General features: G+C 35.2%; 4 protein-coding genes across 8 annotated transcripts in view; 3 read left to right on the top strand and 1 right to left on the bottom strand.

Annotated features, from left to right (window-relative positions):
* LOC143365163 (uncharacterized) overlaps window positions 1–6,911 on the top strand; it is a 28,950-nt gene extending 22,039 nt beyond the window's left edge. The window contains exon 5 of the mRNA XM_076805080.1: window positions 5,087–6,911. Within this exon, the coding sequence (XP_076661195.1) occupies window positions 5,087–5,760 (674 nt within the window). The 3' untranslated portion in view covers window positions 5,761–6,911. The remainder of the gene's footprint in view (window positions 1–5,086) is intronic.
* Window positions 6,912–13,369: 6,458 nt separating this feature from the next.
* On the top strand, window positions 13,370–15,236 carry Emc7 (ER membrane protein complex subunit 7). The gene is made up of 4 exons (XM_076805022.1): window positions 13,370–13,684; window positions 13,907–14,165; window positions 14,241–14,315; window positions 14,432–15,236. The coding sequence occupies exons 1-4, from the start codon at window positions 13,476–13,478 to the stop codon at window positions 14,558–14,560; spliced, it is 672 nt and encodes a 223-aa protein (XP_076661137.1). The 5' UTR covers window positions 13,370–13,475; the 3' UTR covers window positions 14,561–15,236.
* Mks1 (Meckel syndrome, type 1) lies at window positions 14,652–18,273 on the bottom strand. 2 transcript variants are annotated; one of them, XM_076804999.1, is made up of 4 exons: window positions 17,957–18,273; window positions 17,038–17,731; window positions 15,778–16,136; window positions 14,652–15,698 (listed from the first exon to the last, which is right to left on the bottom strand). In XM_076804999.1, the coding sequence occupies exons 1-4, from the start codon at window positions 18,031–18,033 to the stop codon at window positions 15,296–15,298; spliced, it is 1,533 nt and encodes a 510-aa protein (XP_076661114.1). In that variant the 5' UTR covers window positions 18,034–18,273; the 3' UTR covers window positions 14,652–15,295. The 2 variants fall into 2 exon arrangements, with proteins under 2 accessions (XP_076661114.1, XP_076661117.1); XM_076805002.1 differs by having other exon boundaries at window positions 17,038–17,696.
* Window positions 16,285–22,951, top strand: Rho-4 (rhomboid-4). 4 transcript variants are annotated; one of them, XM_076805006.1, is made up of 5 exons: window positions 16,285–16,776; window positions 19,917–19,995; window positions 20,086–20,274; window positions 20,336–20,655; window positions 20,738–22,951. In XM_076805006.1, exons 1-5 carry the CDS (start codon window positions 16,724–16,726, stop codon window positions 21,246–21,248), a joined length of 1,152 nt encoding a protein of 383 aa, XP_076661121.1. In that variant the 5' UTR covers window positions 16,285–16,723; the 3' UTR covers window positions 21,249–22,951. The 4 variants fall into 4 exon arrangements, with proteins under 4 accessions (XP_076661121.1, XP_076661127.1, XP_076661123.1 ...); XM_076805012.1 differs by lacking the exon at window positions 16,285–16,776 and adding an exon at window positions 19,066–19,403; XM_076805008.1 differs by lacking the exon at window positions 16,285–16,776 and adding an exon at window positions 19,479–19,817.
* The last annotated feature ends 441 nt before the right edge of the window (window positions 22,952–23,392 follow it).

Below are 23,392 nucleotides of genomic sequence, written 5' to 3'. Positions count from 1 at the left end.
CTATCTTGAAACCAGGAAAACCAGATACAAAGCCGGTTAGTTATAGACCTATCAGTTTATTACCAACTATGGCTAACGTAACGGAAAAGATAATTCTAAAAAGGTTGCAAAAACATGAAAATACATTACACATAATACGAAACGAACAATTTGGTTTTAGACATAGGCATAGTACAGTACAGCAAATTTTCAGAATTACAAATGATATTATTAAAGGCTTCAAGAAGAATAAAATCACTACAATGCTATTATTAGACATGGAGAAAGCATTTGGCAAGGTATGGATACATGGATTAATACATAAGCTAATCAGTTACAAATACTCACCCGTGTTAGTCAAACTAATACACTCATACATGACAAACAGAAAATTCAAAGTTAAAATAAATAATGCCAAAACAAATGAAAACATAATCGCAGCAGGAGTACCGCAGGGATCGATAATAGGGCCAGCACTTTTTACTATTTTTATTAATGATATTCCAACATTCGCAAAAACAAAAATAGCATTATATGCAGATTACACGGCAATATATGCACAGTCGTTTCATGCAATAATCGCAGCTAAGCAAATACAAATTCATATCACACAATTAGAAAAATACTTTAGTAAATGGAAAATAACACTAAATGCAGACAAAACAGAAGTTATAGTATTCTCCAAAAAAGTAAACGGCAATAGAATCATGACGCCATTAAAAGTTAATAATGAAATAGCACAGGTTAAAGATAGCGTAAAATATCTTGGGCTTACATTAGATTCAAAATTACTGTTCAGGGAGCATACTAAAAGCATAATCATGAAGAATTACGCAGTTACAAAAAATCTGTATTCACTCATGGCAAAAAATTCTAGATTAATATACAAAGTAATAATAAGGCCAATTATAACATATGCTGCTCCTATATGGAGAACAACAGCAAATACAAACCTTTTGAAAGTACAACGCTTTCAAAACAAATGCCTAAGATTAATTACAAACAAAAATAGATATACTAAAATAAAAGATTTACACTCAGAAGCAGAGATTGAGTATTTAGGAGACTATATAGATTACCTAGCGAAAACATTTTGTAATACACAATTGAAGAATAACCCTTCATTAAATAATCTGATGCAAGAGCATTTAAGTGCAATAAAGGACCAACAGATAAAGTACAAATTTCCATTTTATAATATAGAGATAGAAGACTTAGAAAATAATTAAACGTATATGTCGTAGCGCGAGCGTTGGAACGCGACCCGTGCGCTTCGGTGTTCTCGCGTCTCATTGTCGCGTGTCGGGCTGCTAAGCGATCTGACGGTTTGACTCTGCGGAGATGCTGATCCCGATCGTTCGAGAGCTGAACAAAATCTGTCGCCCGGTCTAGGGCCATCGAGTGCCTTCCCTCGCATTTTCCCCACTCCGCAGAGTCACTCCATCCACGTGCAGGCATTGTAAAGGAGCCGATTCTGATTGTCGCAGCCGATCAAACGTTTCAGGCGCGCGCCAGAGAAACCGATCCTGACTGTCGCGGCCGATCAAACGTCTCGGCCGCGCAACAATGTAAATACACGCGCGAGCACTCGGCAGCCGACTTCGGCAACTTCCATTTAGCGACAAATGCTTAACCTACTATGCTTAATCTACGACATATATAATATAGAGTTAAAAAATATATTTAATATTTAAATGTATATAATACAGAATTAGAAAATATCTAGATATATTAATGTGATGTAGAAGCAATAGTATTAATAAGGAACAAACAAACAGGATCAGAGGCTAAGTCTGAACTTAAAATAAGTAGGTTTTTATTCTTTTCTTTTTCCTACAAAAAACTCCAAACATGAAATAAAACCGCAACTGCAATAATGTACAAACGTAGTATGAATAGTCAGTTAGAAATATATTATATATCTACTATATAATGTAATTAGACGTACAAATATAGTAAGTAGGTAAATCATTGTGATAGGGACTACAAGAACAGATGTTAAAGTACAAACATATATAAGACTGCTGTTGTTATGTATACTTTGTAAGTTACTGTTATGCAAATAAAGAGATTTTAAATTAAAAAAAATTCTCCAGCTAAGAATCTTTTGGTCCGGGATCGAATCCCGCATCGAATGAAAGTTTATACTTTTAGATTTTTCAATATACCGTCATAAAATTGTGACCAGTGAATTGAGGGACTTTTGCTGGTGAAAATGACTGCAAACACGGCATCATTTGGACTATCTTCCATAAGATTGTAATTTTTATGGTAACATTACGTATCAATAATATTGTTCGATTACACTTGAGTTTGGACTCATTTTCATCAGGAAAAGCCCCTCGATTCACTCGTCACAATTTTATGGAGGTATATTGAAAAATCTAAAAATTTAAACTTCCATTCCTGCGCGATTCTCCATCTGCTTACATTGTATGCCGTTTGTCAGTCGCTGGGTCTTTGAAGTTCGGCGCTCGTCGGACCTCCCCGCCGTTTATTCGGGCTGGCAAAAGTTATTCGAAGATTTATTCGAAGGCATAAATGAGCATTATCTTGAGTATTCCATGATTGCAATATTTTATCAACTCCCTATCTTTTATTGCGTCGTGCGAGCCATCTATGTGTACTATGGCGAACTATATATTAAGATTGCTGTCCAATAAATCCATACAGGTTTGTATGGTAACGCAATAGTAGACATTCTTGCGTACTTCACGGAATGGGAAAAAGTGGTAATGGGGGAAGACCCGATTTAATGCAGCAACGAAAACGTAAAACGACAAGGATTACTGTGCAGCATAAAAAAGCGAATACCATTCTTTACATTTGCGTTTCTGTAAGTTACCAATGACTATTGAATTACGAATTTCTTATTCTAACGACAACAGGTGGCATATAGTTGCATAATTCATTACTTTATAGACGATTGATATAGAAATATAGAAAGATTGATGAAATTTGAATCTGTTATGCAGCTAGACATTTTGAACATCTGCACTGGGTATATGTATAACAGGCATGCGTGACATACGTCATTCTATTCGTTTTAACATGCTGAACACGAAATGTAGTTGTCATTTTTGGCGCAAATGAATAGTTTTCGAGACATTCGCGAAATACTATCGCTACTACCTCATGAATACTGCGTATACCAGTGATGAGCACGTACAGGCACGTATGCCCTCTGCTGGGATATCGATCAAGATTTCTCGCGCGTGCGCGGCGATTATAGCTTCAGTAACGTAAAATTTTTGATAAAATGGGGTACCTTGATCGCCCTAGGAAATTTTAAAAATTTGTTAATAAAAATAACTGTTCTAACCAAAAAGAAAAAAAGTCATGGAATAACAAGTATTTGATCGACTAAAATCATATTGGTTACAAATAAAGATTATAAGTAACCGAAAATTTTTCTCTTGTTGGTAAATGTTATCGTTAAGAAAAATTCATTTCGATCGCTAATAACAGTTATTTATGAAGGAAATTTGTAATAGTTATTATTAAATAGTACAACTTTCAAATGGTAGACAATCAATTATTTAATAAATTTTTTATTCATAAAATTAATTGCTAGAATCAAAATTTAATGTGACAAATATGAGTTTTTTCAAATTTTCTGCTGACAAATTACATCGAAAATCACTAAACGTTAGAGCAGACGAACGTTAGAGCGTTCATTCAACGCTAACCTGAGTTGCGGGCACAGCGTGAATTATGCATGCTGGTTTTGATAAATACAGGAGTCTATATTTCTAATTTTCCCAGTTAGAAAAATTTTGAAAATTTTTTTTTCAGATTTTGTGTTGTTCTTATGGTCTGTTGATTCGTCTTGTTGTACCAAACCTTCTCGATGAATTTCACAGGCCTGCTCCATCCGAAAAGGAGTAGACAACTCAGTAATTAAATAAGCAACTGAAATGAATTTTCTCATCAATAATTATTATGAACAAGTGAAAAGAAATTGAAAAAGAAAGTGAAAAGAGTAACTGTTATGTTTGGTCCCTGTTACTTGTGTACATACTTGTATATACATATGAAATATAAAAATTTAATATAGAATATATAAATACATAAAAATTGTGTGTATATGTATAATATAATTCACAATTATTCTTTATTTGGAGGATGGGGAAGGGAAGAGTGCTAAAATAACTAAGCAAAATACATAATAAAACAATAAAATATTTTATTTGGCAGAAGCAATTAAAGAATACTACCATTTGATGCAAGGGTAAGGAAAACTGCCAAAACCTTATCAGTATTCACAAAACCAAAATTACATTATATTCTTTTTAAAAACGCATATAATTGATAAAATTGTTTAAACCGGTCATAACTAAAACAAAACTTACGTTAATACATAAACTTATAATTACCGAATACTGAAATTTAAAAAAAATACATAAAACAAACCAAACCTTGAACAGTTAGCTTTCTTTTCGGAAAAAATGAAAACATAATAAATAAAACATTGCACATTCGGTTCCTTACCTAATAAAAACAAAATAAATAAAATACATAAAAGAAAACAAAACATTGCACATATTTAGCTCAGTCTTTTCACATTCGACTAATTACTATCACATGTGCTTTCTTTATACAAATTTTGTGCATTATACAGTTGGAGATGTCGCGAATCTATTTCAAAATTGGCACAATTAATATTGTTACATTTAAAACTGGACATAGGATTCCGCCCCGTAATGTCTATGGCTACGCTACCTTGACATCATAATATAGATACGTCACTGTTGTGCGTCACTGTTATACCTGCCGCAGGCAAAACGCTTCCCCCACCAACGTCTCTTTTGTACAACGCGCACCTTCACGGGACCTCGTGCCGTCGTACGCTCCGCCATAACTGACCCGTGCGCGACTTATGCTGTCTATCCGCATCCACGAAGCGTCGCGCGTGTCATAATAAGCGTCCTCTTTGCGAAGCTTACTCGAACGCGTAGTATGACACGACGCTTCGTGGATGTGGATACACAGCATAAGCCGCGCACATGATCGGTTAGGGAGGGACGCACGAGGGGTTTGTATATATAATAATAATTTGTTTGTTTATCTTAGTTAGATTATAATGTATATTTATTACATATTGTAGGTTTACATATATTACAAGCAAAATATATCAGAATGTCGAAGCCCAATGATATACCACAAGAGGAATCCTATCGATCAGATCCGAACGGGTTTCTCAACAGAAAAAATCCCCATATCGGGGTCTCCCAGGGGGTATTTCATAGTGCCAAAGTTCTCAACAGCACTTTGAAATATGCAGGTGTTGCACTAACTGTAGCCTCTGTAGCAGTCGAGACTTGGCGAATTGGTTGTGCGATCCGGGACGACAAATTCGTGAACGAACATGCAAACGAGATAATTCAAGAATTGGAGGATGCCATTAAGAAACTGAAGGAAACTTTTGAAGGCGAAAATAATTTGGAAAGAAAAAAAAATATAAAAGACAGTATAGAAAAGATGGAGACAATTCTGAAAGATGTAAAGCGTACAAAAAAAGCACCTGTGCAAACTATTAAAACAACTGCATCCGCGGTTGGTGGTTGGAGTGGTGGTTTCGCAGCAGGTGGTGGAGGTGCATGGGCTGGTGCAAGCACTGGCGCTACGATTGGTTCTTTGTTTGGTCCAGTGGGTGTAGCTGTGGGTGCTCCTATTGGTGCTGTGGTGGGTGCAATTGGACTTGGAATTGCCGGTGGGATTGTCGGAAGTACTCTTGGAGAAAATGTAGCGGAAGCAGGGTTAACTCTTTTGGATGATTGAAAAATATTTTGCAACGGACACATTTTCAATCTCTTACTGTGTTAAGAAATGGTTCGTTGATTTCGATTAATGAATATCTGTTAAAAAGGTTGACACCAAAATTGACCTTGAACATAATTTTCGAGGTCAATTTTTTTATTGTATCGTTTACTACTCGTTCAGTACTCGAGGAACCATAGGTTACAAATGGACAGTATTTTTACGAAACGACTTTAAAGTTCCGTAAACTACTTAAGGGGGCCGGCATGGTTTGAAATTCATATACGTATGCAAGGGTCAAAATCTAGACAAACTGCCGCTTCAATATTGCAATGAGCAGTTTAAAAGTGGTCACTTGTGTTTCCTAAAAGTCCAATCTACGTCTGTACAGAGCCCAAATTGTGAATTTCTACCTCATCGTGGAGTAATTTGTAATATTCGGCAGAAAACTCGCTTTCTGAAGCAAGTATGACGTCACAAGATGGCTGCCGCAGAGAGATTCTCTTAATTTCGAGAGATTTAGTGTTCGTATCGAAAAAAGGCTCTGTACAGACGTAGCAAAGACATATACAAACACGGTGGTATGCATTTTTAATTGATTACTTACCTATTTAAGACGTAAAATGTCTAGAAAAAAAGGCATAGCGTAACATAGCGTGACAGTCAAGGCCAAATGCCTGCCGGCCCCCTTAATTTCGAGAGATTTAGTGTTCGAATCGAAAAAAAGGCTCTATACAGACGTAGCAAAGACATGTACAAACACGGTGGTATGCATTCTTAATTGATTACTTACTTATTTAAGACGTAAAATGTCTAGAAAAAAGGCACAAGATAACATAGCGTGACAGTCAGGCCAAATGCCTGCCGGCCCCCTTAATATGTGTAGAGGGTGTGTACCTATTCCATGTGTGTACAGGGTGTCTCAGTATTGAGTACCACCGTGGAGAGAGTAATTCTACATGAGCAAATAAGTCGAAAAAATGAAATGAATTTTTTTCACTTGACGTTTCGTTTCCAAGAAAATAGAGCTTGAAAATTCTGTGACCATGCGTGCTATTGTTGAATAGGAATCGACTGAGTCGTCTGATCACGATCTACCAGTTCTACTTCTTACAAATGCTAGACACGTGAACTTGATGGATTTTGAAAGTCGATTTTATTGAAAACATATCCTTAAATGAAAAAAATTTATTTCATGTTTCCATTGCCATTTCTTTTCACGGTTGTACCCAATACTGGGACACCTTTAGATATATAGAATAAACTGGTTTTAGAAACTTTAAGGTCGTTAACAAAAGAACAGTTCATTTGTGACCTATGGTTCTTGTGAGACTTTCGTTCCTCGTGACGAGTACTAAACGATGCAATAAAAAAAATTGATCTTGAAAATTATGTTCAAGGTCAATTTTGAGGCCAACTTTTTTATCAGACATACCCCAGTTCAAAGGTATAGAATGCATCTACGATTATTGAAATTTGTCACATTTATCAATAAAGCAATCAATTTTTAAGAACAAATTCCCTTCTTTACTTTCCAGTGACACGAATCTTGTGAACGTAATTTCGAGAGATTTTCGAAAAAAAAGATAAAAAAATTACTAACTTCAAAAATCGATTTTTTGGCTTCAATTAATAGTAGCATATCCAGAAATTACACGGGTTGTCATCGATCTTGTAGTACATAGATTTCGTTTTCGAGAAAATCGAGCTATTATATAGGAATCGGCTGGTGCGTCTGTTCATGACCTACCAGTTCTTACTTCGTATAAATGCTAAGCACGCGAACTTAGAAAGAGTTTGTGCGGTTTGCTTCCTCGAAATGAATTGAAGTCGATCATTCGCATGTGTAATGCAAACGCCTCTGTGGAGACGTCTCCCTTGAGGCCAATCTTCTTGCGGAGAGGGAGTTCGCCTCGCGGTCCCTCTCAGGGACCTCTTGGAATCGCACCAATAAAAAATGTCATCTATTGATAAATGTACTTCTATGTCACCACGGAAGATATTTCACTTTCCGACTAAAAAATAATTGCGGAAGCAGATAGCAAGAATGCAAAGAGCACATCAGAATAAGGTGAAATTGCTTAAACAAAAACACATAAGATGTACCAAAAGAATTGCAAATTTAGAAACAATTTTATATAATAGTATATGTAATATAGTAGAATTTAGATATAGGACTAACTGACAGTATTCTCTGGTATTATAATAAACTAGTTTTATTTTTTGGTAACTAAATATATGTTAGCGTCAATATGTTTTAAGCCGAGTCAAGGCCGATACTGATGGGACTGAGAGGCATACTGCGTCTTATTCCCTCTTTTAAGATTGGTTTCCACACAAATTATCATGGATTTCATTTCGCTCATAACGACTCCGTTTATTTGTTTATTTATTTAATAGCATTTGTTTATTTCTTATCATCAATAAAGATATGATTATTTGAATATATCATACTTGTTTTTGTTAGTGGTAACAACTTAATTAGAATATTAACACATACAAAACCTCAATGTTTTAATTTTGTTTACAACGACGTAATTTTTCTGTCCCTGGAATATCGTTATAAACGGACTTCACTGTATGTATGTATTATAACATTTATAATACGATTTAACGCATAGAGACAAAGTCAGTCCATAATTTACAGACGTAAGATGTAATAACAGACGAGGTATAAGGATAGACCTATCATCACAGACGAGGTATAAGGATAGACTGTTCTGAAATATCGACTGTTAAAAAAATCAGAGGTTTTGGTATGCCCACTACGATTTAGAGTGGTGAGTTTAGGAATTATAATTCAATTTTACACTCAAATTTGAACCCATTATCATCAAGAAAAGCCCCTCAATTCACTCGTCGCAATTTTATGGAGTATATTGAAAGATCTAAAAGTTTAAACTTACATTCGTGCGGGATTCTCGATCTGCTTACATTGTATGCCGTTTGTCAGTCGCTGGCTCTTTGAAGTTCGGCGCTCGTCGTTGTTTATTCGAGGTGGCAAAAGTTATTCGAAGCCTTCGAATAAAAGATAAACAAACAAACTTTTACAGATAAAAGATAAAAAAATTATTCGTAGTTCGAACAAACCTGCTTCGAATAAAAAAATTCTCTTTATTTGTCGGATAAATTCTCCTCGAATAAAAGTATTTATTCGATACTCATCGAATAAAGATCCTTTTTTATTCGTACCTTCGAACAACGAATGAAGATAAACTGTCTTTTATTCGAATCGTTATTTAAATAATTTGTGATCTAAATAGTGCCCAACTCTGTCTGGAGGTAGCGCATTTGATTCCCGGTTCGGCAAGGCATTTTGCTATAACTTTTGAACTAAAAAAGATATCAAAGTGAAATTTAGACTGAAAATTAAAAAAAAATCGAGTTTAATGGTGTACACTGAAATATATTTTGTATTTTTAAATAATTCTTTTTTGTTTTTTAAATTTAATTATCCTTAAAAAATGTTCAAAACTGCTTATTATAAATATTCTTCAATCTTTTTCAATCCCAAATAATGAAATTTATTAGAGTATATACTTTTATTTTTGCCTCCCCTAAGGGTTACAAATTCTTTTTCCCTACATCACCTTCTCCTTCTATCCCCGTCATTCCATCTTCACTTAACCCAACTTAATCCTTACCTATCTTAACCTAACTTAACCTAACTTTAACTTAGCTTATACTAGACTTATATACTATATAGCGAGAAAGAGAGAGATTTCTATATACAAAAGACCTTATATTAATAGCCTTACATTTACCTCCCTACCTATTCGGACCTCCCCTTCCGGTCGCTCATGATCCACTCCTCTCTTTTCCTTTCTCCCCTCTCTCCACTCTTCCACCTTTCTCATCCATTCCTCACCTCTTCTCTCATCTTCCAACACCTCCCATATTCTCTCCTGCCACCCTTTTTCCTCATCCATTCTCATGCACACTTCCCACACATGCTCCCACGTCTCATTCTCCCATCCGCACACTCTGCATGCATTCTGCTCCTCATTCATCCAATACCACTCTCCCCTCATCTCGCATCCTAATCTAAATCTCGCCACTCTCTTCCACCTACTTTCCCCCCATCCTTTCTTAAGATACCCCGGCAGTCCCTCTCCTTTCACCATCCCATACCACTTGTTTGACCTTGAGTCCTCTATCTTACTCCTTCTTTCCTTTGTTTGTCTTTCCTTTTCCTTTTTAATTATTTCCTCACTGATTCTCTCCCTTTTTCCCTCAATCATTTCATTTATTCCCTCCCCGGACCATCCCCTCTCCTTAAAGAACTCCCACCTCTCCTTCTCCCACCCATCTCTTACCCCTCCCACCCTATCCCTTCTTCTTATTTCTTCCCAACATAGCCGCGCCAGCTTCCCCCCTTTCCCTTCCGCTAATTTCTCCCCGTATCCCCACGCCCTCAATCCTGCCTTTCCCCTCAATAGCTCCCTCTGCATTTCCTTCAGGAGGTGTTGTTCTTTCCACTCCCAGGACCCACCTTAGATATCTCTCCTGCAGCCTTTCCATGTCTTCCCTCTCTTTCCATCCCCAAATTTCCACCCCATAGCTTATTACCGACCATATCAACTTGTCAAAGAGCCATACTCTCCTACCCCAATCTTTGCCAAACCTCCTTTTTCCTATCCCCCACACCTTCCCCATTATTGCTGCTCCTTTCCTCACTCTTTCCTCCACTTGCGCTTCCTGTCCACCATTCCTCGCTATCACGTACCCCAGGTACTTATACTCTCTTACTTCCTCAATCTCCCTGTCCTTCCACCTCCACTTCACCTTTTTCCATCTCCCCCCGCCCTTCCTACATCTCATCATTTTGGATTTCTCCGCATTTAATTGTAGCTTTTTCCCTTCCAGATACCACTCCATCTTTCCCATCATCCCTCTCATCCCCTCCTCGTCCTCCGCCAGCATCGCTATGTCGTCAGCGTACGCTAGCGTATAAATTTTCTTCCCTCCAATTTTTACCCCCCCCCCCCATCCTCCCGTCTCCAACTCTTCATCTACATCTGCCATTAGCAACGTGAATAGTAGTGGACTTAGTGGGCACCCTTGCCTCACTTCCTTTACAGTCCAAAAACATTTTCCTCCTTCTCCCCCCACTCTGACTTTAAAATTTATTAGAGTATACAGGGTGAGTCACCAAACGTGAGCACCTCAAATATCTTTGTTGTTTCTAAAGATACTTAAAATATGGTAAGGACAAAGTTGAATGGTACAATGGGGCTGACACGATGCAAAAAAAATTTTGTTTTTATGTCATTTTTTTGGAGATATCAAGGTCACCTTAACTTTTTTAAATGGAACCACCCTTTTTTAAACACCTACAATTATAGTCCCTTTCATTAGGAATTCAGTGACTATAATTAGTCCAAGGTCATTCAAGGTCAAGGACGGAAAAAACGTATAAAACTAAAATATGGAAGCAGAATACCTGTATTTTATAAATGTTCGAAATGATGGCCGTCTGCGTCGATACATTGTTGTAAACGAGCTCTGAAGGAATGTTGAACTCTGATAAGTGTATCCGACGTGATATTCGTACATGCTGTGATGATACGCTGACGCATATCTTCAACTGTTGTTGGAGCATCCGTGTACGCGGTCTCTTTTAGCAGACCCCATAAAAAGAAATCCAGTGGATTTAAATCAGGCGAACGTGCTGGCCATGAAACTGTTCCGCCTCGTCCAATCCATCGGTTTGGATATCGAGAATCCAACGTTTCTCTTGCTACTCGTGCATAATGAGCAGGACAACCGTCATGTTGGTACCACATATCGTAGCGATTTTGTAAAGGGACATCTTCTAACAAAATTGGCAGATCTTCTTGCAAAAATTGAGCGTATTTCTGTCCCGTCATCATTCCTTTAACGAAATATGGTCCAATTACTTTGTCGTTCAAAATACCACACCACACGTTTACGCTCCATTGTCTTTGATGATCAATTTCTCACAGCCAGTGCGGATTATCCACAAACCAATAATGGGCGTTCTGTAGATTAATTGAGCCATGATTAGTAAATGTTGCTTCGTCCGTAAACAAGACATTAGAAAAAAATGAATGATTTTGAAGCAATCCCCATTGACAAAAGTTAATTCTATTTTGAAAATCATTCCCGTGCAATTCTTGATGGAGCGATATGTGGAACGGATGAAATTTATGTCGGGCCAGAATTCGTATTACGCTACTTTGACTTATGCCTGCTTCCCGGGCAATTTTTCTCGTACTCACGTGAGGATTGACAGCTATAGCTGCTAAAATATTAATTCCATTGTCTTCATTAGTCGTGGGATTCTTCCATTTGTACTGTCTTGCATGTACACTTCCAGTACTTCGAAACAACCTGTACGTATTAGTGAAAGTATGTCTAGAAGGAGTGTTTCGCTCGGGGTACGTTTCTTCATAAAGTAGTCGGGCCTGCACTGCATTTTTTCTACATTCACAGTAAATCGTGATCATATCACACTTTTCAGTCATCGAATATAACATAGCGGAATCGCGTTTGTAAACATACTGATAGTAAATAAGAATGCTGAATAACATTGAAGGACCTCAGTATGTTTACTTTAACTACGACCATAGTATGTTTACTATTTCCTACAAGGAAATCTCAACCGTGATAAACGTATTCTGCTTCCATATTTTAGTTTTATACGTTTTTTCTGTCCTTGACCTTGAATGACCTTGGACTAATTATAGTCACTGAATTCCTAATGAAAGGGACTATCATTGTAGGTGTTTAAAGAAGATGTTTTTCCATTTAAAAAAGTCAAGATGACCTTCATATCTCCAAAAAAATGACATAAAAACAAAATTTTTTTTGCATCGTGTCAGCCCCATTGTACCATTCAACTTTGTCCTTACCATATTTTACGTATCTTTAGAAACAACAAAGATATTTGAGGTGCTAACGTTTGGTGACTCACCCTGTATATAGCTATACGATTCTACACACATACACATACACATATACCTACTGTACAGTACGATTACTTTAAATTTAGAAGTAAACTTATACTTAAAGGATATAATATGTTTTGCAACAATACATTATTTTAATAATATTTTATTTCAAAACATAATAATACATGTATTATTATGCATATTTATACATGTAACAGATAATTATAATATCAAACTAATACATAATGATAATATCTTTATCTTCTTATTTTGTACACTTTTTACAGTTGCTGCTGCTCTGCTCTGCACTTCACTATCCTAAAACAAACTTTAAAAAAATGTATAATTAATGCACGAAGTAAAATTCGAAGAATAAACTGAAGAATAAGTTAACTGAGTGCCGCTCAATTTAAATAAATTATTTCTAAAATTAATTTGACACTGAGCAAAGTTTTTTTCAATATTTTTTCAATATTTTCTGAGCTTATTAATCGAATTTTCAATACAAGTCAATTTATTTATTATTAAGACAATATGAAGAACGTTTTGAAGGTTATAACTGGTTATAATATCGCAGTCCGCAACGTCCGCAGGGAGGCACACGGTCATCAGTTACGTGACCCTAAAAAAGTGGGCCACAAAAATACATTGGATGGTAGGTCTGGCCTATACCTCGTCTGTGGTGAAACCCTGTTTTACAATTTGTTACCGTTGGCCACTCTGATTCCATAGGCTCGCAGATACTTCACGGAGTAGAATCCAGTATAATTGAGTAGAATCTTCTCTACTGACACGTACAAGCATCACGTTAGCTCATGAAATATGATCGTTTACAAAGTTGCAATTTTTCTCGTTTTCATTATTGTTAGCATTTCGGACAAATATGTATCTGCTGAAAATGACGAAGAAGTGTCAACGGATTTATACGTTATCGAAGGGAAAGTTTTTCCATGGGAAAACAAAGCCCCGAATGGTTGGCAGCTAATGACACACGTCATGGTTAATGGTGGAGAACATTATGGTTTTTTGAGGTAAATTAATGGTTTACACTTTCAATTATTAGTGAAAGTGAAGTTTATAGTGAATATCATGATTTACTAGGACTGTTATTAAACATAAATTGTACAAGTTAGATTTCGGTTTAAATTCTGCACAGGTTAGGATTGTAATAAGTAAAATATTTCAATTTTATATCATACTTGATTTATAAATTAATGATGCTTCTATGAATGCAAATATGTTTATTCTTTCAGGGAAGATGGAACATTTATTATTTCAAATGTGCCATCTGGATCTTATGTTATCGAGATTGTAAATCCCAACTGTGTTTATGAACCAGTAAGAGTAGAAATCAATTCAAAAGGAAGATTTAGAGCCAGGAAAGTTAATTTAATACAAACTTCTCAAGTTATACAAATTCCTTATCCACTAAAAATGAGACCACTTACACCATTCCGTTATTTCCAAGTTAGGGAACAGTGGAAAGTAACAGACTTTTTGTTTAACTCAATGGTACGTTTGTCATTTTATTATTACATGAATGCTAACTAAGAAAATAATTATTATTAATTTCAATGTTATTTGTAGGTCTTGATGATGATCTTACCACTGCTATTACTTATGATTGGACCAAAAATTATGAATGATCCAGATGCTAGAAAGGTTGGTACTACATAATTTAAGCATCATAAATATTAAAGCTTTAATTTTATGAATCATTTTTTATCATTTTTTAAATCATTTTTTTAATCATTTATTTATTGGTTCTATTCTTTCAGGAAATGGAACATTTGAATAATCTGACTAAATACAAAATACCAGAAATGTCTGAACTCATAACGTCTTTCCTGTCTGGAGAAGAGAAGCAAAAGCCAAAAGCAGTAAAAGCTGCAAAGAAAAGGCAGTAACATTTATATGCCTCTCGAGATCATGTTTGCACTTTTACTCTAGTCCTTTAATTAAATATGCTAGAAAATGTATTAGATTGTTCTCTAAATCTTCATTTTCACGCTACTTAATTCTATATGGATTATAAACAACAGTGAACCAACTGAAATATTACTTTAACAGATTATTCATTGTCTACTGTATAAATATAATCTATCAAAACTTATGTATCATATACAAGATGCTCTATTAAGTGTAGTAAATATTTTACATGATGTTTATGCAAGTTCAAATAAGGTGAATATTAAGTGACTACATTGCGTTATGGTTTTATTTCCTACTTATGCATATAAAGTAACTTATTAATTATTAAAGGCCTTTTAATTATTAATAGTTTGACGATGCAGCTTATGTCGTACTTTCGTCACTCTCGAGTTTTGTCTCATTTTAGCTTGTAGAATCACTCTCTGAAATATGTACTACATGAAATCGAACACCCTGTAAATTTTATCAATTTGGTATCATTAAGTAATACAGTAGTTTTCTAGAACACGAAAGTAATAAAAAAAATTGAAATAATGATAATAGAATCTTTAATATCATTCGCCATATATAAATCAAAAGTCATTACTTTAGTTATAATGTTGTATGAAAGATATTTATAATTGTAGGAATAAATATTACAATATTATAAGATTTGACATATTGTTATTTCTCTAATAGTATCACAGATCGCCTCGTTTTAACTTAATCAATTAAATATGAAGATGTCTAACTCGCATCATGCGTTCCCTAGCTGCCTTAAATTGTTCAAAAATATTTTCTATATTTGTCATAAGTTTATCTGTACTTAAGTTTTGAAAATAATCCAGCTGATCATCAATTTTAAGAGAAGTATGAGTTTGGTAAATGATGTTCATTTTGAGCTTTACACGACCGTTTGGTGTCACCTTTATTTGCGACTTGTTTAATATTTTATTTTCATGTCCTGCAGATATATTGCAGTAAGTTATATCATCCAATTCGTAAGTACCTCCTGTGAAATATCTCCGAAGAGAATTAATAATACTTCCTGTTGGTCTCCATGTTGGAATACTAAACTCGTATATACCTGGATGTGTAGGCAAAGGTACCACTGCGTATCCCTCGGTACGATATCTGAAACGATATAATACTTACTTTACATTTAATAATTATATAAACTACGAATTCCATACTAATAATTAAATAATTATACCGTGACCATATATCAAGGGATGCAACCAACAACAATAATTTAGGCCAAGATGGTAAAGTCTTTTTGACATTTAATGCATTGTCTGACTCATAATCTAATGACAATTCAGTAGCATATCCAAAATATGCTGATTTGTTTTTCAAGTTACACCTTTGAGTCCTTCCAAATAGTCTGTCATTCTGATCAGTACTCCAATGTTCTGGTAACTGGATATAATAAGAAACGCACAGTCCATCAAAAATAAATTCATGAGCAGACAGAATATCAAGTTTTATAAACAGTTTTTGTACGTGTGGCGCAGTTAAATGGAAACCGTGAGATATTTCTGCTTCTTTGTACATTAATCTCTCCTTGATTTCCTGTAACAAAAATAATATTTAAGAAATGTTATTATTTAATATCAGTGAACAATTTACTGCTTTTTAATAAAATGGCAGTATAATAGATCCCTATATTATACGCGTGATATGATTATTTCAAAATATTTGAAATGAATTATACAGTGCAAGCGTTTCGTGCGTGAAGTAGATACACATTTTCTTCGATGTACAGATGTAGTGTGCTGTAAGGGGCTCGTATAAACAGCATATATGTGTGGTCAGATGGATGCACATATATAAATCCGACAATACAAACACATAGAGAGTGTTCAAGCAACTATTCACCGCCACAGAATTCAGTTGGCTGTGGGACCACAGTGTAACGGTTAGGTTACATCTTTCGCGTATTCAATATTGTTAAAAACTATATTAATCAATTATTATACCTTTCGAATATAACAAAATGAAAGAATTTATTAAATTAAACGTGGTAATGTACATGTTTCTCGAATATACTTCCACGGAATACAAGCTGAACCTAACGTCGATTTAGCGTGCAACAGAATTTCAAATGATGAGGAAGGATTATCGGTGCCAGTGATAAATGTTAATGAAATTCAAGAAACATGTTTAGTCCACAGAGAGTCATGCGACAAATCTCCGAAATCTCCTACGTGGGGTACGTAAAATATTGATTGTATCGACTTTCGATTAGTTGCGCGAGACTATTTGAATCTTCCAAATACATTTCTGCAATTCATTTGTGGAAATGAATATATTAAATATATATATACCGCATGTATACCGTATTTATATGTATATATAAAATCACACTTCCAATATGAAAAATATCGCGTCGTTCGATTCGAAAAGTAAACAAACCACGTGCAATCGAAATATGAGTAACAGTGCAAATAAATATGTATTTCGTTAATCTTACACGTTGCAATTCGTCCCGTTCTTCTTGCAACTCTTCCGGTGTCGGTTTCTCGGAAACATGTTCGATCCAATAATTAAATTCGACACCACTGGAATTCGTGACAACGTAAGGACAGCCGTTTGTGAAGTTAGGATTTATGGATAAAATTTTATGCAATCGATCACAAGTAATGACACATAATACCGTTTCGGAATCCTGGTCCGGACTTGGCGTACCTTTATCTCTTCGAGATAAATCAACCATGACATACATCGTAGCTCTTTCCATATAGACATAATGGTTCGAGCGTATCCTCGTATCGTCAGGCTTATCGTCGACTACCGATTTGTTATACCTTTCGGAGAATGGTTTACGATTTTGCAAAGATGGCAACGCCGTTTCGTTTCTGCACGACAATTTTGTCTTGCATGGTCTCGTCAGCGACTCATTCTTCGAATAATACGAGTCCCCTTGCGTGTAGGTGTATAGCTGAGAGCCTTTAACATTTTCCTCGTTGATTCGTTGACAATAGGACTTATGCAGCTCGGTCATGCAATTCTTCTCGTCCTTGTAAAAATCAGCTTCGAACGGGCTGAATACCTTCTCTTGCCAACCGAAAATACAATCTTCTTCTTCAACAAAATTCGAGTCTCTGGTATCTTCTTCATCCTCGAGAAGTTCTGCAAGCAAAGGTCTTTGCTGTACGATTTTGACTCTGGAACAATAAACAAGTCGAAGGTAAATACAATTTAGGAGGTAGAAACAATCTCTGCCAGATGGCCAGGATCTAATTCCGATCGACACGTTTACTGTACAATTTTCGTCGAAAAGAAAAAAAAACAACCGTACGTTCAGAATGACGGTAACAATGATTTCTACTCATCGTTAATACAATATAATTCTTGTATTTCAATTATCTAATAATATATGTATTCATTACCTTATCTTGAAGTTATTTATAGGCTCATTGACCCGGTAGTTGGAGGATATCTTTTTCTTATGTATTTTGGTGGACATTTGATTTAGCGTCGAAGGGAAATTATAATTACCGGGAATGATCTGTACGAGACAAAGCAGATTCGTACACTGACTCGATTAGTGAACCGTTTGAAAATAACCGTCGGTAGCTTCCCGATAATGTATTGTTTGTCGATTCCCTTGTTGCTTAGTAACCATAGAGCCGCGCACCGCGCAATGTAAGTATCTGCACCAGTAAAGGCCGATTTATAGTATCCGCACAGACACAGAACGATTCCGTTCAATATAATAATACTTCAATAATATTTCTTTTGTTTCGTTTCCGATGCGTGTCTGTGCTGATACGATCGGTCAGTATAAACACCTATATTCAAATGCATTAAATGAACGTTTGTCCGATCGGTGCTGAATGAAACCGTTCCGTATATCGGGCCAGCATATGAGCCGAAACGGTAGGTATCGTCGAACACTACGAAACAGCTTTGTTTCGTGCTCGTTTATGTCCACCTGCGCGCATGGAAGCCGGTTATTCGGCGTTGCTTTCAAATTAGAAATGAAACGTAGTCGGGAGATCCCTGTATCCTGTTGAGTCAGCTTTTCAAGACGGAACTCTTGTATGCAGTAAAAACAAGCTTTATAGGAACCTTTCACGTCCGCGTGACTACCCGAATAGCGTACATGTATGTATATGTACGCTATTCTTTTGCTAGACGCAAAACTAATGATGCAATGATGAATGAACAAAAATAGAAACGTACATATACAAAGAGAAGAAATTCTCATGCACTTACGATTAATTATTTCTGACTAACAATTCTGCGACGACAAACCGTGACATTGTGTAATAGCATCATTCCTGGAGATGCGACTCTAATTACTTGAAAAAAAAAACAATTTTATTTTATCGGTCATGAAAAATCGGTAGTCTCTTGTTTTTGTCACAAAATCTGTTTATAGAAATGTCTATGCCATTGGTATAGGTACAAAATGGAATTGTTGAAAAATGTTCGAGTTAAAATAATTTTATATTTTTTGAAGGTTTAAGGTATATATGTAACCGTTATCACGTTGTTAGGAATGTAATAGATTATTTACGGATGCTTAAAAAAAATATTCTATCTTATGAGAAAAATGGTTATAATAATATCGAGAATCGGTAAAAGAACGATTCCAACGATCTACCATCGATTCTCAACATTGCGGTACTTTCTATTCGCACGACGCTTGGTCGAGTTCACCTGTTGCGACGTTGACGACGAACTGGCGTGTGCAGCCTTCATAAACGTATCCCGTTATACGGATAACACGTACATTTTATTGTGATGTAATAATTGTGAAGAAATGGAGAATTCTGTTCAAAGATAATTTTAGTCATCGTACTGGTTAGGATTTTCTCAACGTGTTCGTAGGTATTAAGGCTAAGAATACAGTCAAGTGAAATATACGCACACACACAACACATTCTTGAAATCTGAATCAGAATTTATATTCACCGGTACGATGCATTCCTACAATTTTGCATTCGTTCTACTGATAATATATCTTTCTGATAAGATAAAATAGATCGATATCATTCTATGAGTAATGGCACATAGAAATCAATCTATTAGCGACTCGTCCGACGAGTCAGTCAAAGAAACGCTTTCATATACCGTGTGTGTACAACGTGTGTTTCATTCATATCGTGTTTTATACACATCGCGGACGTGTTCGATGTGGAATTTATCAAAGAATCGTGTAAATTATTGTTAATTTCAATAAACGTAGTGAAATACTTTTTAGTGTTATTAAATTTTTTAACGGGTTGATATTATGCACAGAATGTAATATTTTATGTACAATGCTGTACAACTTTTCTGTGCTGAATGTTAAACATGTAAAACTTTATGGAGCTATTGGTGAATGTTATTATATTTTTACAGAGGTTTCAAGCTGATCAGAATGACAAGCAATCAAGGAGGAGAATCGGGAGTAACAATTCCCTTGCAGTATAATAATTCTGTAAGAAACGATATTTACATTTATAATTTGTATTAATTCCTCTATAACGTTTATGATATTTCTGTGGATCTATTGTTTCGATACTTTCAGCATTGGAAATCTATATTTGAAAAATATGACCTCGACGGCGATGGAAAAATCTCTTATCAGGAATTGAAAGCTATGATACATAGTTCTACTTATTCCAATGACATACCAACCAGGGTTGTCCGTGTAATTATGCAGAATGCAGACTTAGATGATTCTGGATATCTGGAGTACCCAGAATTCATAGCTATGGTATGTATTTTTAATTATAATGATTTATAATACCATTATCGCTTCTAATGTTGTATTATAGATTCATAGAAAGGATATGCAAGGTGTTTTTGGTCATCTTGTACAACGATACGTACACTCTATGGTACCACAAAGACCAACTGTCTTTCAAACACCTTCCAGTGATTATCCAGATGGGCAGTACGAAGAGGAATATACTTGCAAACCTCCTGCCTTGGCAATGATAATTATATCTGTATTGGAAATTACTTTATTTTTGTATGATGTGATTGCACATAAGTCTCTATCTGTAGAAGGGCCTGCAGCTACTTTGTTTATTTATAATCCACATAAAAGGTTCCAAGCTTGGAGGTATCTAACGTACATGTTCGTACATGTGGGGTATGTAAAATTCAAAATTTGATGACTATAAAATGCAACTATGATTATGTTAGAAACTAATTGTTATACTTATTTTGAACAGAGTATTTCACCTGGTGGTAAATCTACTTGTGCAGGTAATGCTGGGTATTCCATTAGAAATGGTGCATAAATGGTGGAGAGTGTTGACCATTTACATAGCAGGTGTCGTAGCAGGATCTCTTGGTACATCTGTATCTGATCCTAGGGTGTATTTAGCAGGTGCATCGGGTGGTGTGTACGCATTAATCACTGCCCACGTGGCAACTATTTTAATGAACTGGTCGCAAATGGAATTTGCTGTATTACAATTGTTAGTATTTCTCGTTGTGACTTCGTTTGATATTGGCCAAGCAATATATCATCGCTATGTATTAGACACAAACGATCAAGTGGGTTATGTTGCTCATTTTGCTGGTGCCATTGCAGGATTACTTGTAGGCATAAATGTTCTTCGTAATCTAGAAGTGCGAACGTGGGAGAAAGTTGTATGGTGGGTCAGTATTATTACCTACACTGTTCTTATGACTGCTGCCATTTTATGGAATATTTTATATAGTTCTTACTACGAATAGTATAACGTCATACTTTCATATGTCCACCTTTTGACATTGCCTTTTTTTTGCTGGAGGTCAAATTTGTCTTCTCGTTGAATAAACAAACGCAAGCACAAATTCTCCATTAAAATGATTGAAGAGACCAGATATGTCAATTATAGTACATACCTTGCATTTTTGAATAACATATTCTACAACGAGTACAGTTACACCTGTTTCATAGGTGTATAAGGACTACTGTTATATTACATACTGTGATATGAGGTGCCTGTATGTAACACAAAAAGTAGATGTTAAATATGATAGAAATTTCAACATATTGGTAACATTCAACATTAGTGACAGCTAATGAGTGCATAAATATGATGGAGAGAATTATTTTTTAGTTATAAATTAACGATCAATGATTCTAATTTAACGAAAGTAATCAAACTTTCTAGACTGAAGTCAATACTTGGGCAACTAAATTATAACGATCGAACTACATGGAGCTAATTATACCAGCATTCTACACATGAAGTTTCTTATGACAAAAATAATCTAAAAATAAAAATGCTACCGTCATTTAATTTTCAAAGGTGTATTACAACGGTTTCAACATTTTGACGTCCTGTAATTAATCATAATGTTCGGGTAACAACAATATTTAGTGTTAAAGTTATACGCAAAATATTGTTGGCACCGGGGAAACTGTTAACAGTAATCTCGTAAATTTGGATGTAAGTTACTGCAATTAACTACGTCATGTATTTATGATTCACTATATCATGTACCTGATTTGCAACTTACTGATGCGTAATGGAAATACTTTGAGCATATGCGTAAGATGCACAGAAACCTCGGTGCTGTCAAAATGGAAAGTTTAAGCGAAGAAAACGTAACTTCTAGGTGTTATGTGTAGACCTAATACCTAAGTGCAATTATTTATAGAATTAACTAAACATCGTACAACGCGTATTATCACTGAACAAATGAAAAATTTGAGAAACTCTTACAATATACCAAAAAAGTATTTTCATTCTAAAGTATACCCGTGAATCATGGGTTATACTTTTTGGATCAATAGTCTTAAGATTATTATTAATTATTATTTTACCAGCAGTAGACTTTTAGTATTTCCAATAATTATTTAATTCTGTTACGCATAATGATACTAATTTTGCTACTTAGTTATTAAGATCAGTCTATTAAAAAATTTTCCAAGTGTTCTTAAAGTATGTATATCTATGTTTAGACTTTTTCGCGCACAAATAGGAATATCGTTTCAAGCAATACAATGCTAATCACGGCAGATAATATCATTTCTTTATTCATTCGAAGATAACGAATTTATAATAAAATAAGTAAGCTACAAATCGTAACAAAACGTTGAAAGTTACTGTTACATACAATTTCGGGGAAAATTAACCGAGCGTCTACAAGTTTTCTTCTAACGTTCGCATAATTTAAAAAAATCGTTGAAGATGCAAACCTAAAACGATAGACGAAAATGAACAGCGAATAATGAGAAAGTTGTTCTGCAAATTTATTGTAATTATCTGGCAACTTGGGAACGTTTCTTTAATGTGAAAGACGTAAATAATAACTAGCCTCGGAAAAGAAAGTATTACTCCGTGAAAGTATGTTTACGAGTTAAATGTAATGACGATCTCGAAAGACAGGGTGAAATGCGTATCACAAGAAACGCAATTACAACAGGACTTCGATGTTATCGAACAAAAGGATTTGTTAAGGAACCTCGTCTCCTATTCGTTAATCATATTTATTATACAATTTTTCGCGTCTTAAGTACTGTTCATATATTATCTCTTGTTTGTAAGTTTTGTAATAAATGTCAAATAAAAGAAGAACGTGAAAATGCACATTGTAATGATTCCGACTGATCAACGTGCGAAAGCACTTGTACGTTTAAACTAATTGTAATTGTCTTTCGTTGTACGATTGACAAGTGAATGTTTATTTATGACCGATTACCGTTCGATGCAATGCCTGTTTGCAACTTCGCCGTACTCTTGTTTCCTATGCATCTTTGATGCTACTCGAGTATATATGAAATTAACACGGTAAAGTAGAAAACTGTAGGAGTATGCGAGTACCCGAGAAGTTAAAATGTACAAGTAGATTGGAAGGTTATTAATAGATAGCGGATCTTTTTGCAAAAT

Source organism: Halictus rubicundus, chromosome 2 (genome assembly GCF_050948215.1).
Source record: "Halictus rubicundus isolate RS-2024b chromosome 2, iyHalRubi1_principal, whole genome shotgun sequence".
Classification (NCBI taxonomy): Eukaryota; Metazoa; Arthropoda; class Insecta; order Hymenoptera; family Halictidae; genus Halictus; species Halictus rubicundus.
The sequence above is the reverse complement of the archived record's forward strand: the minus strand, read 5'-3'. Positions and strand labels throughout refer to the sequence as shown.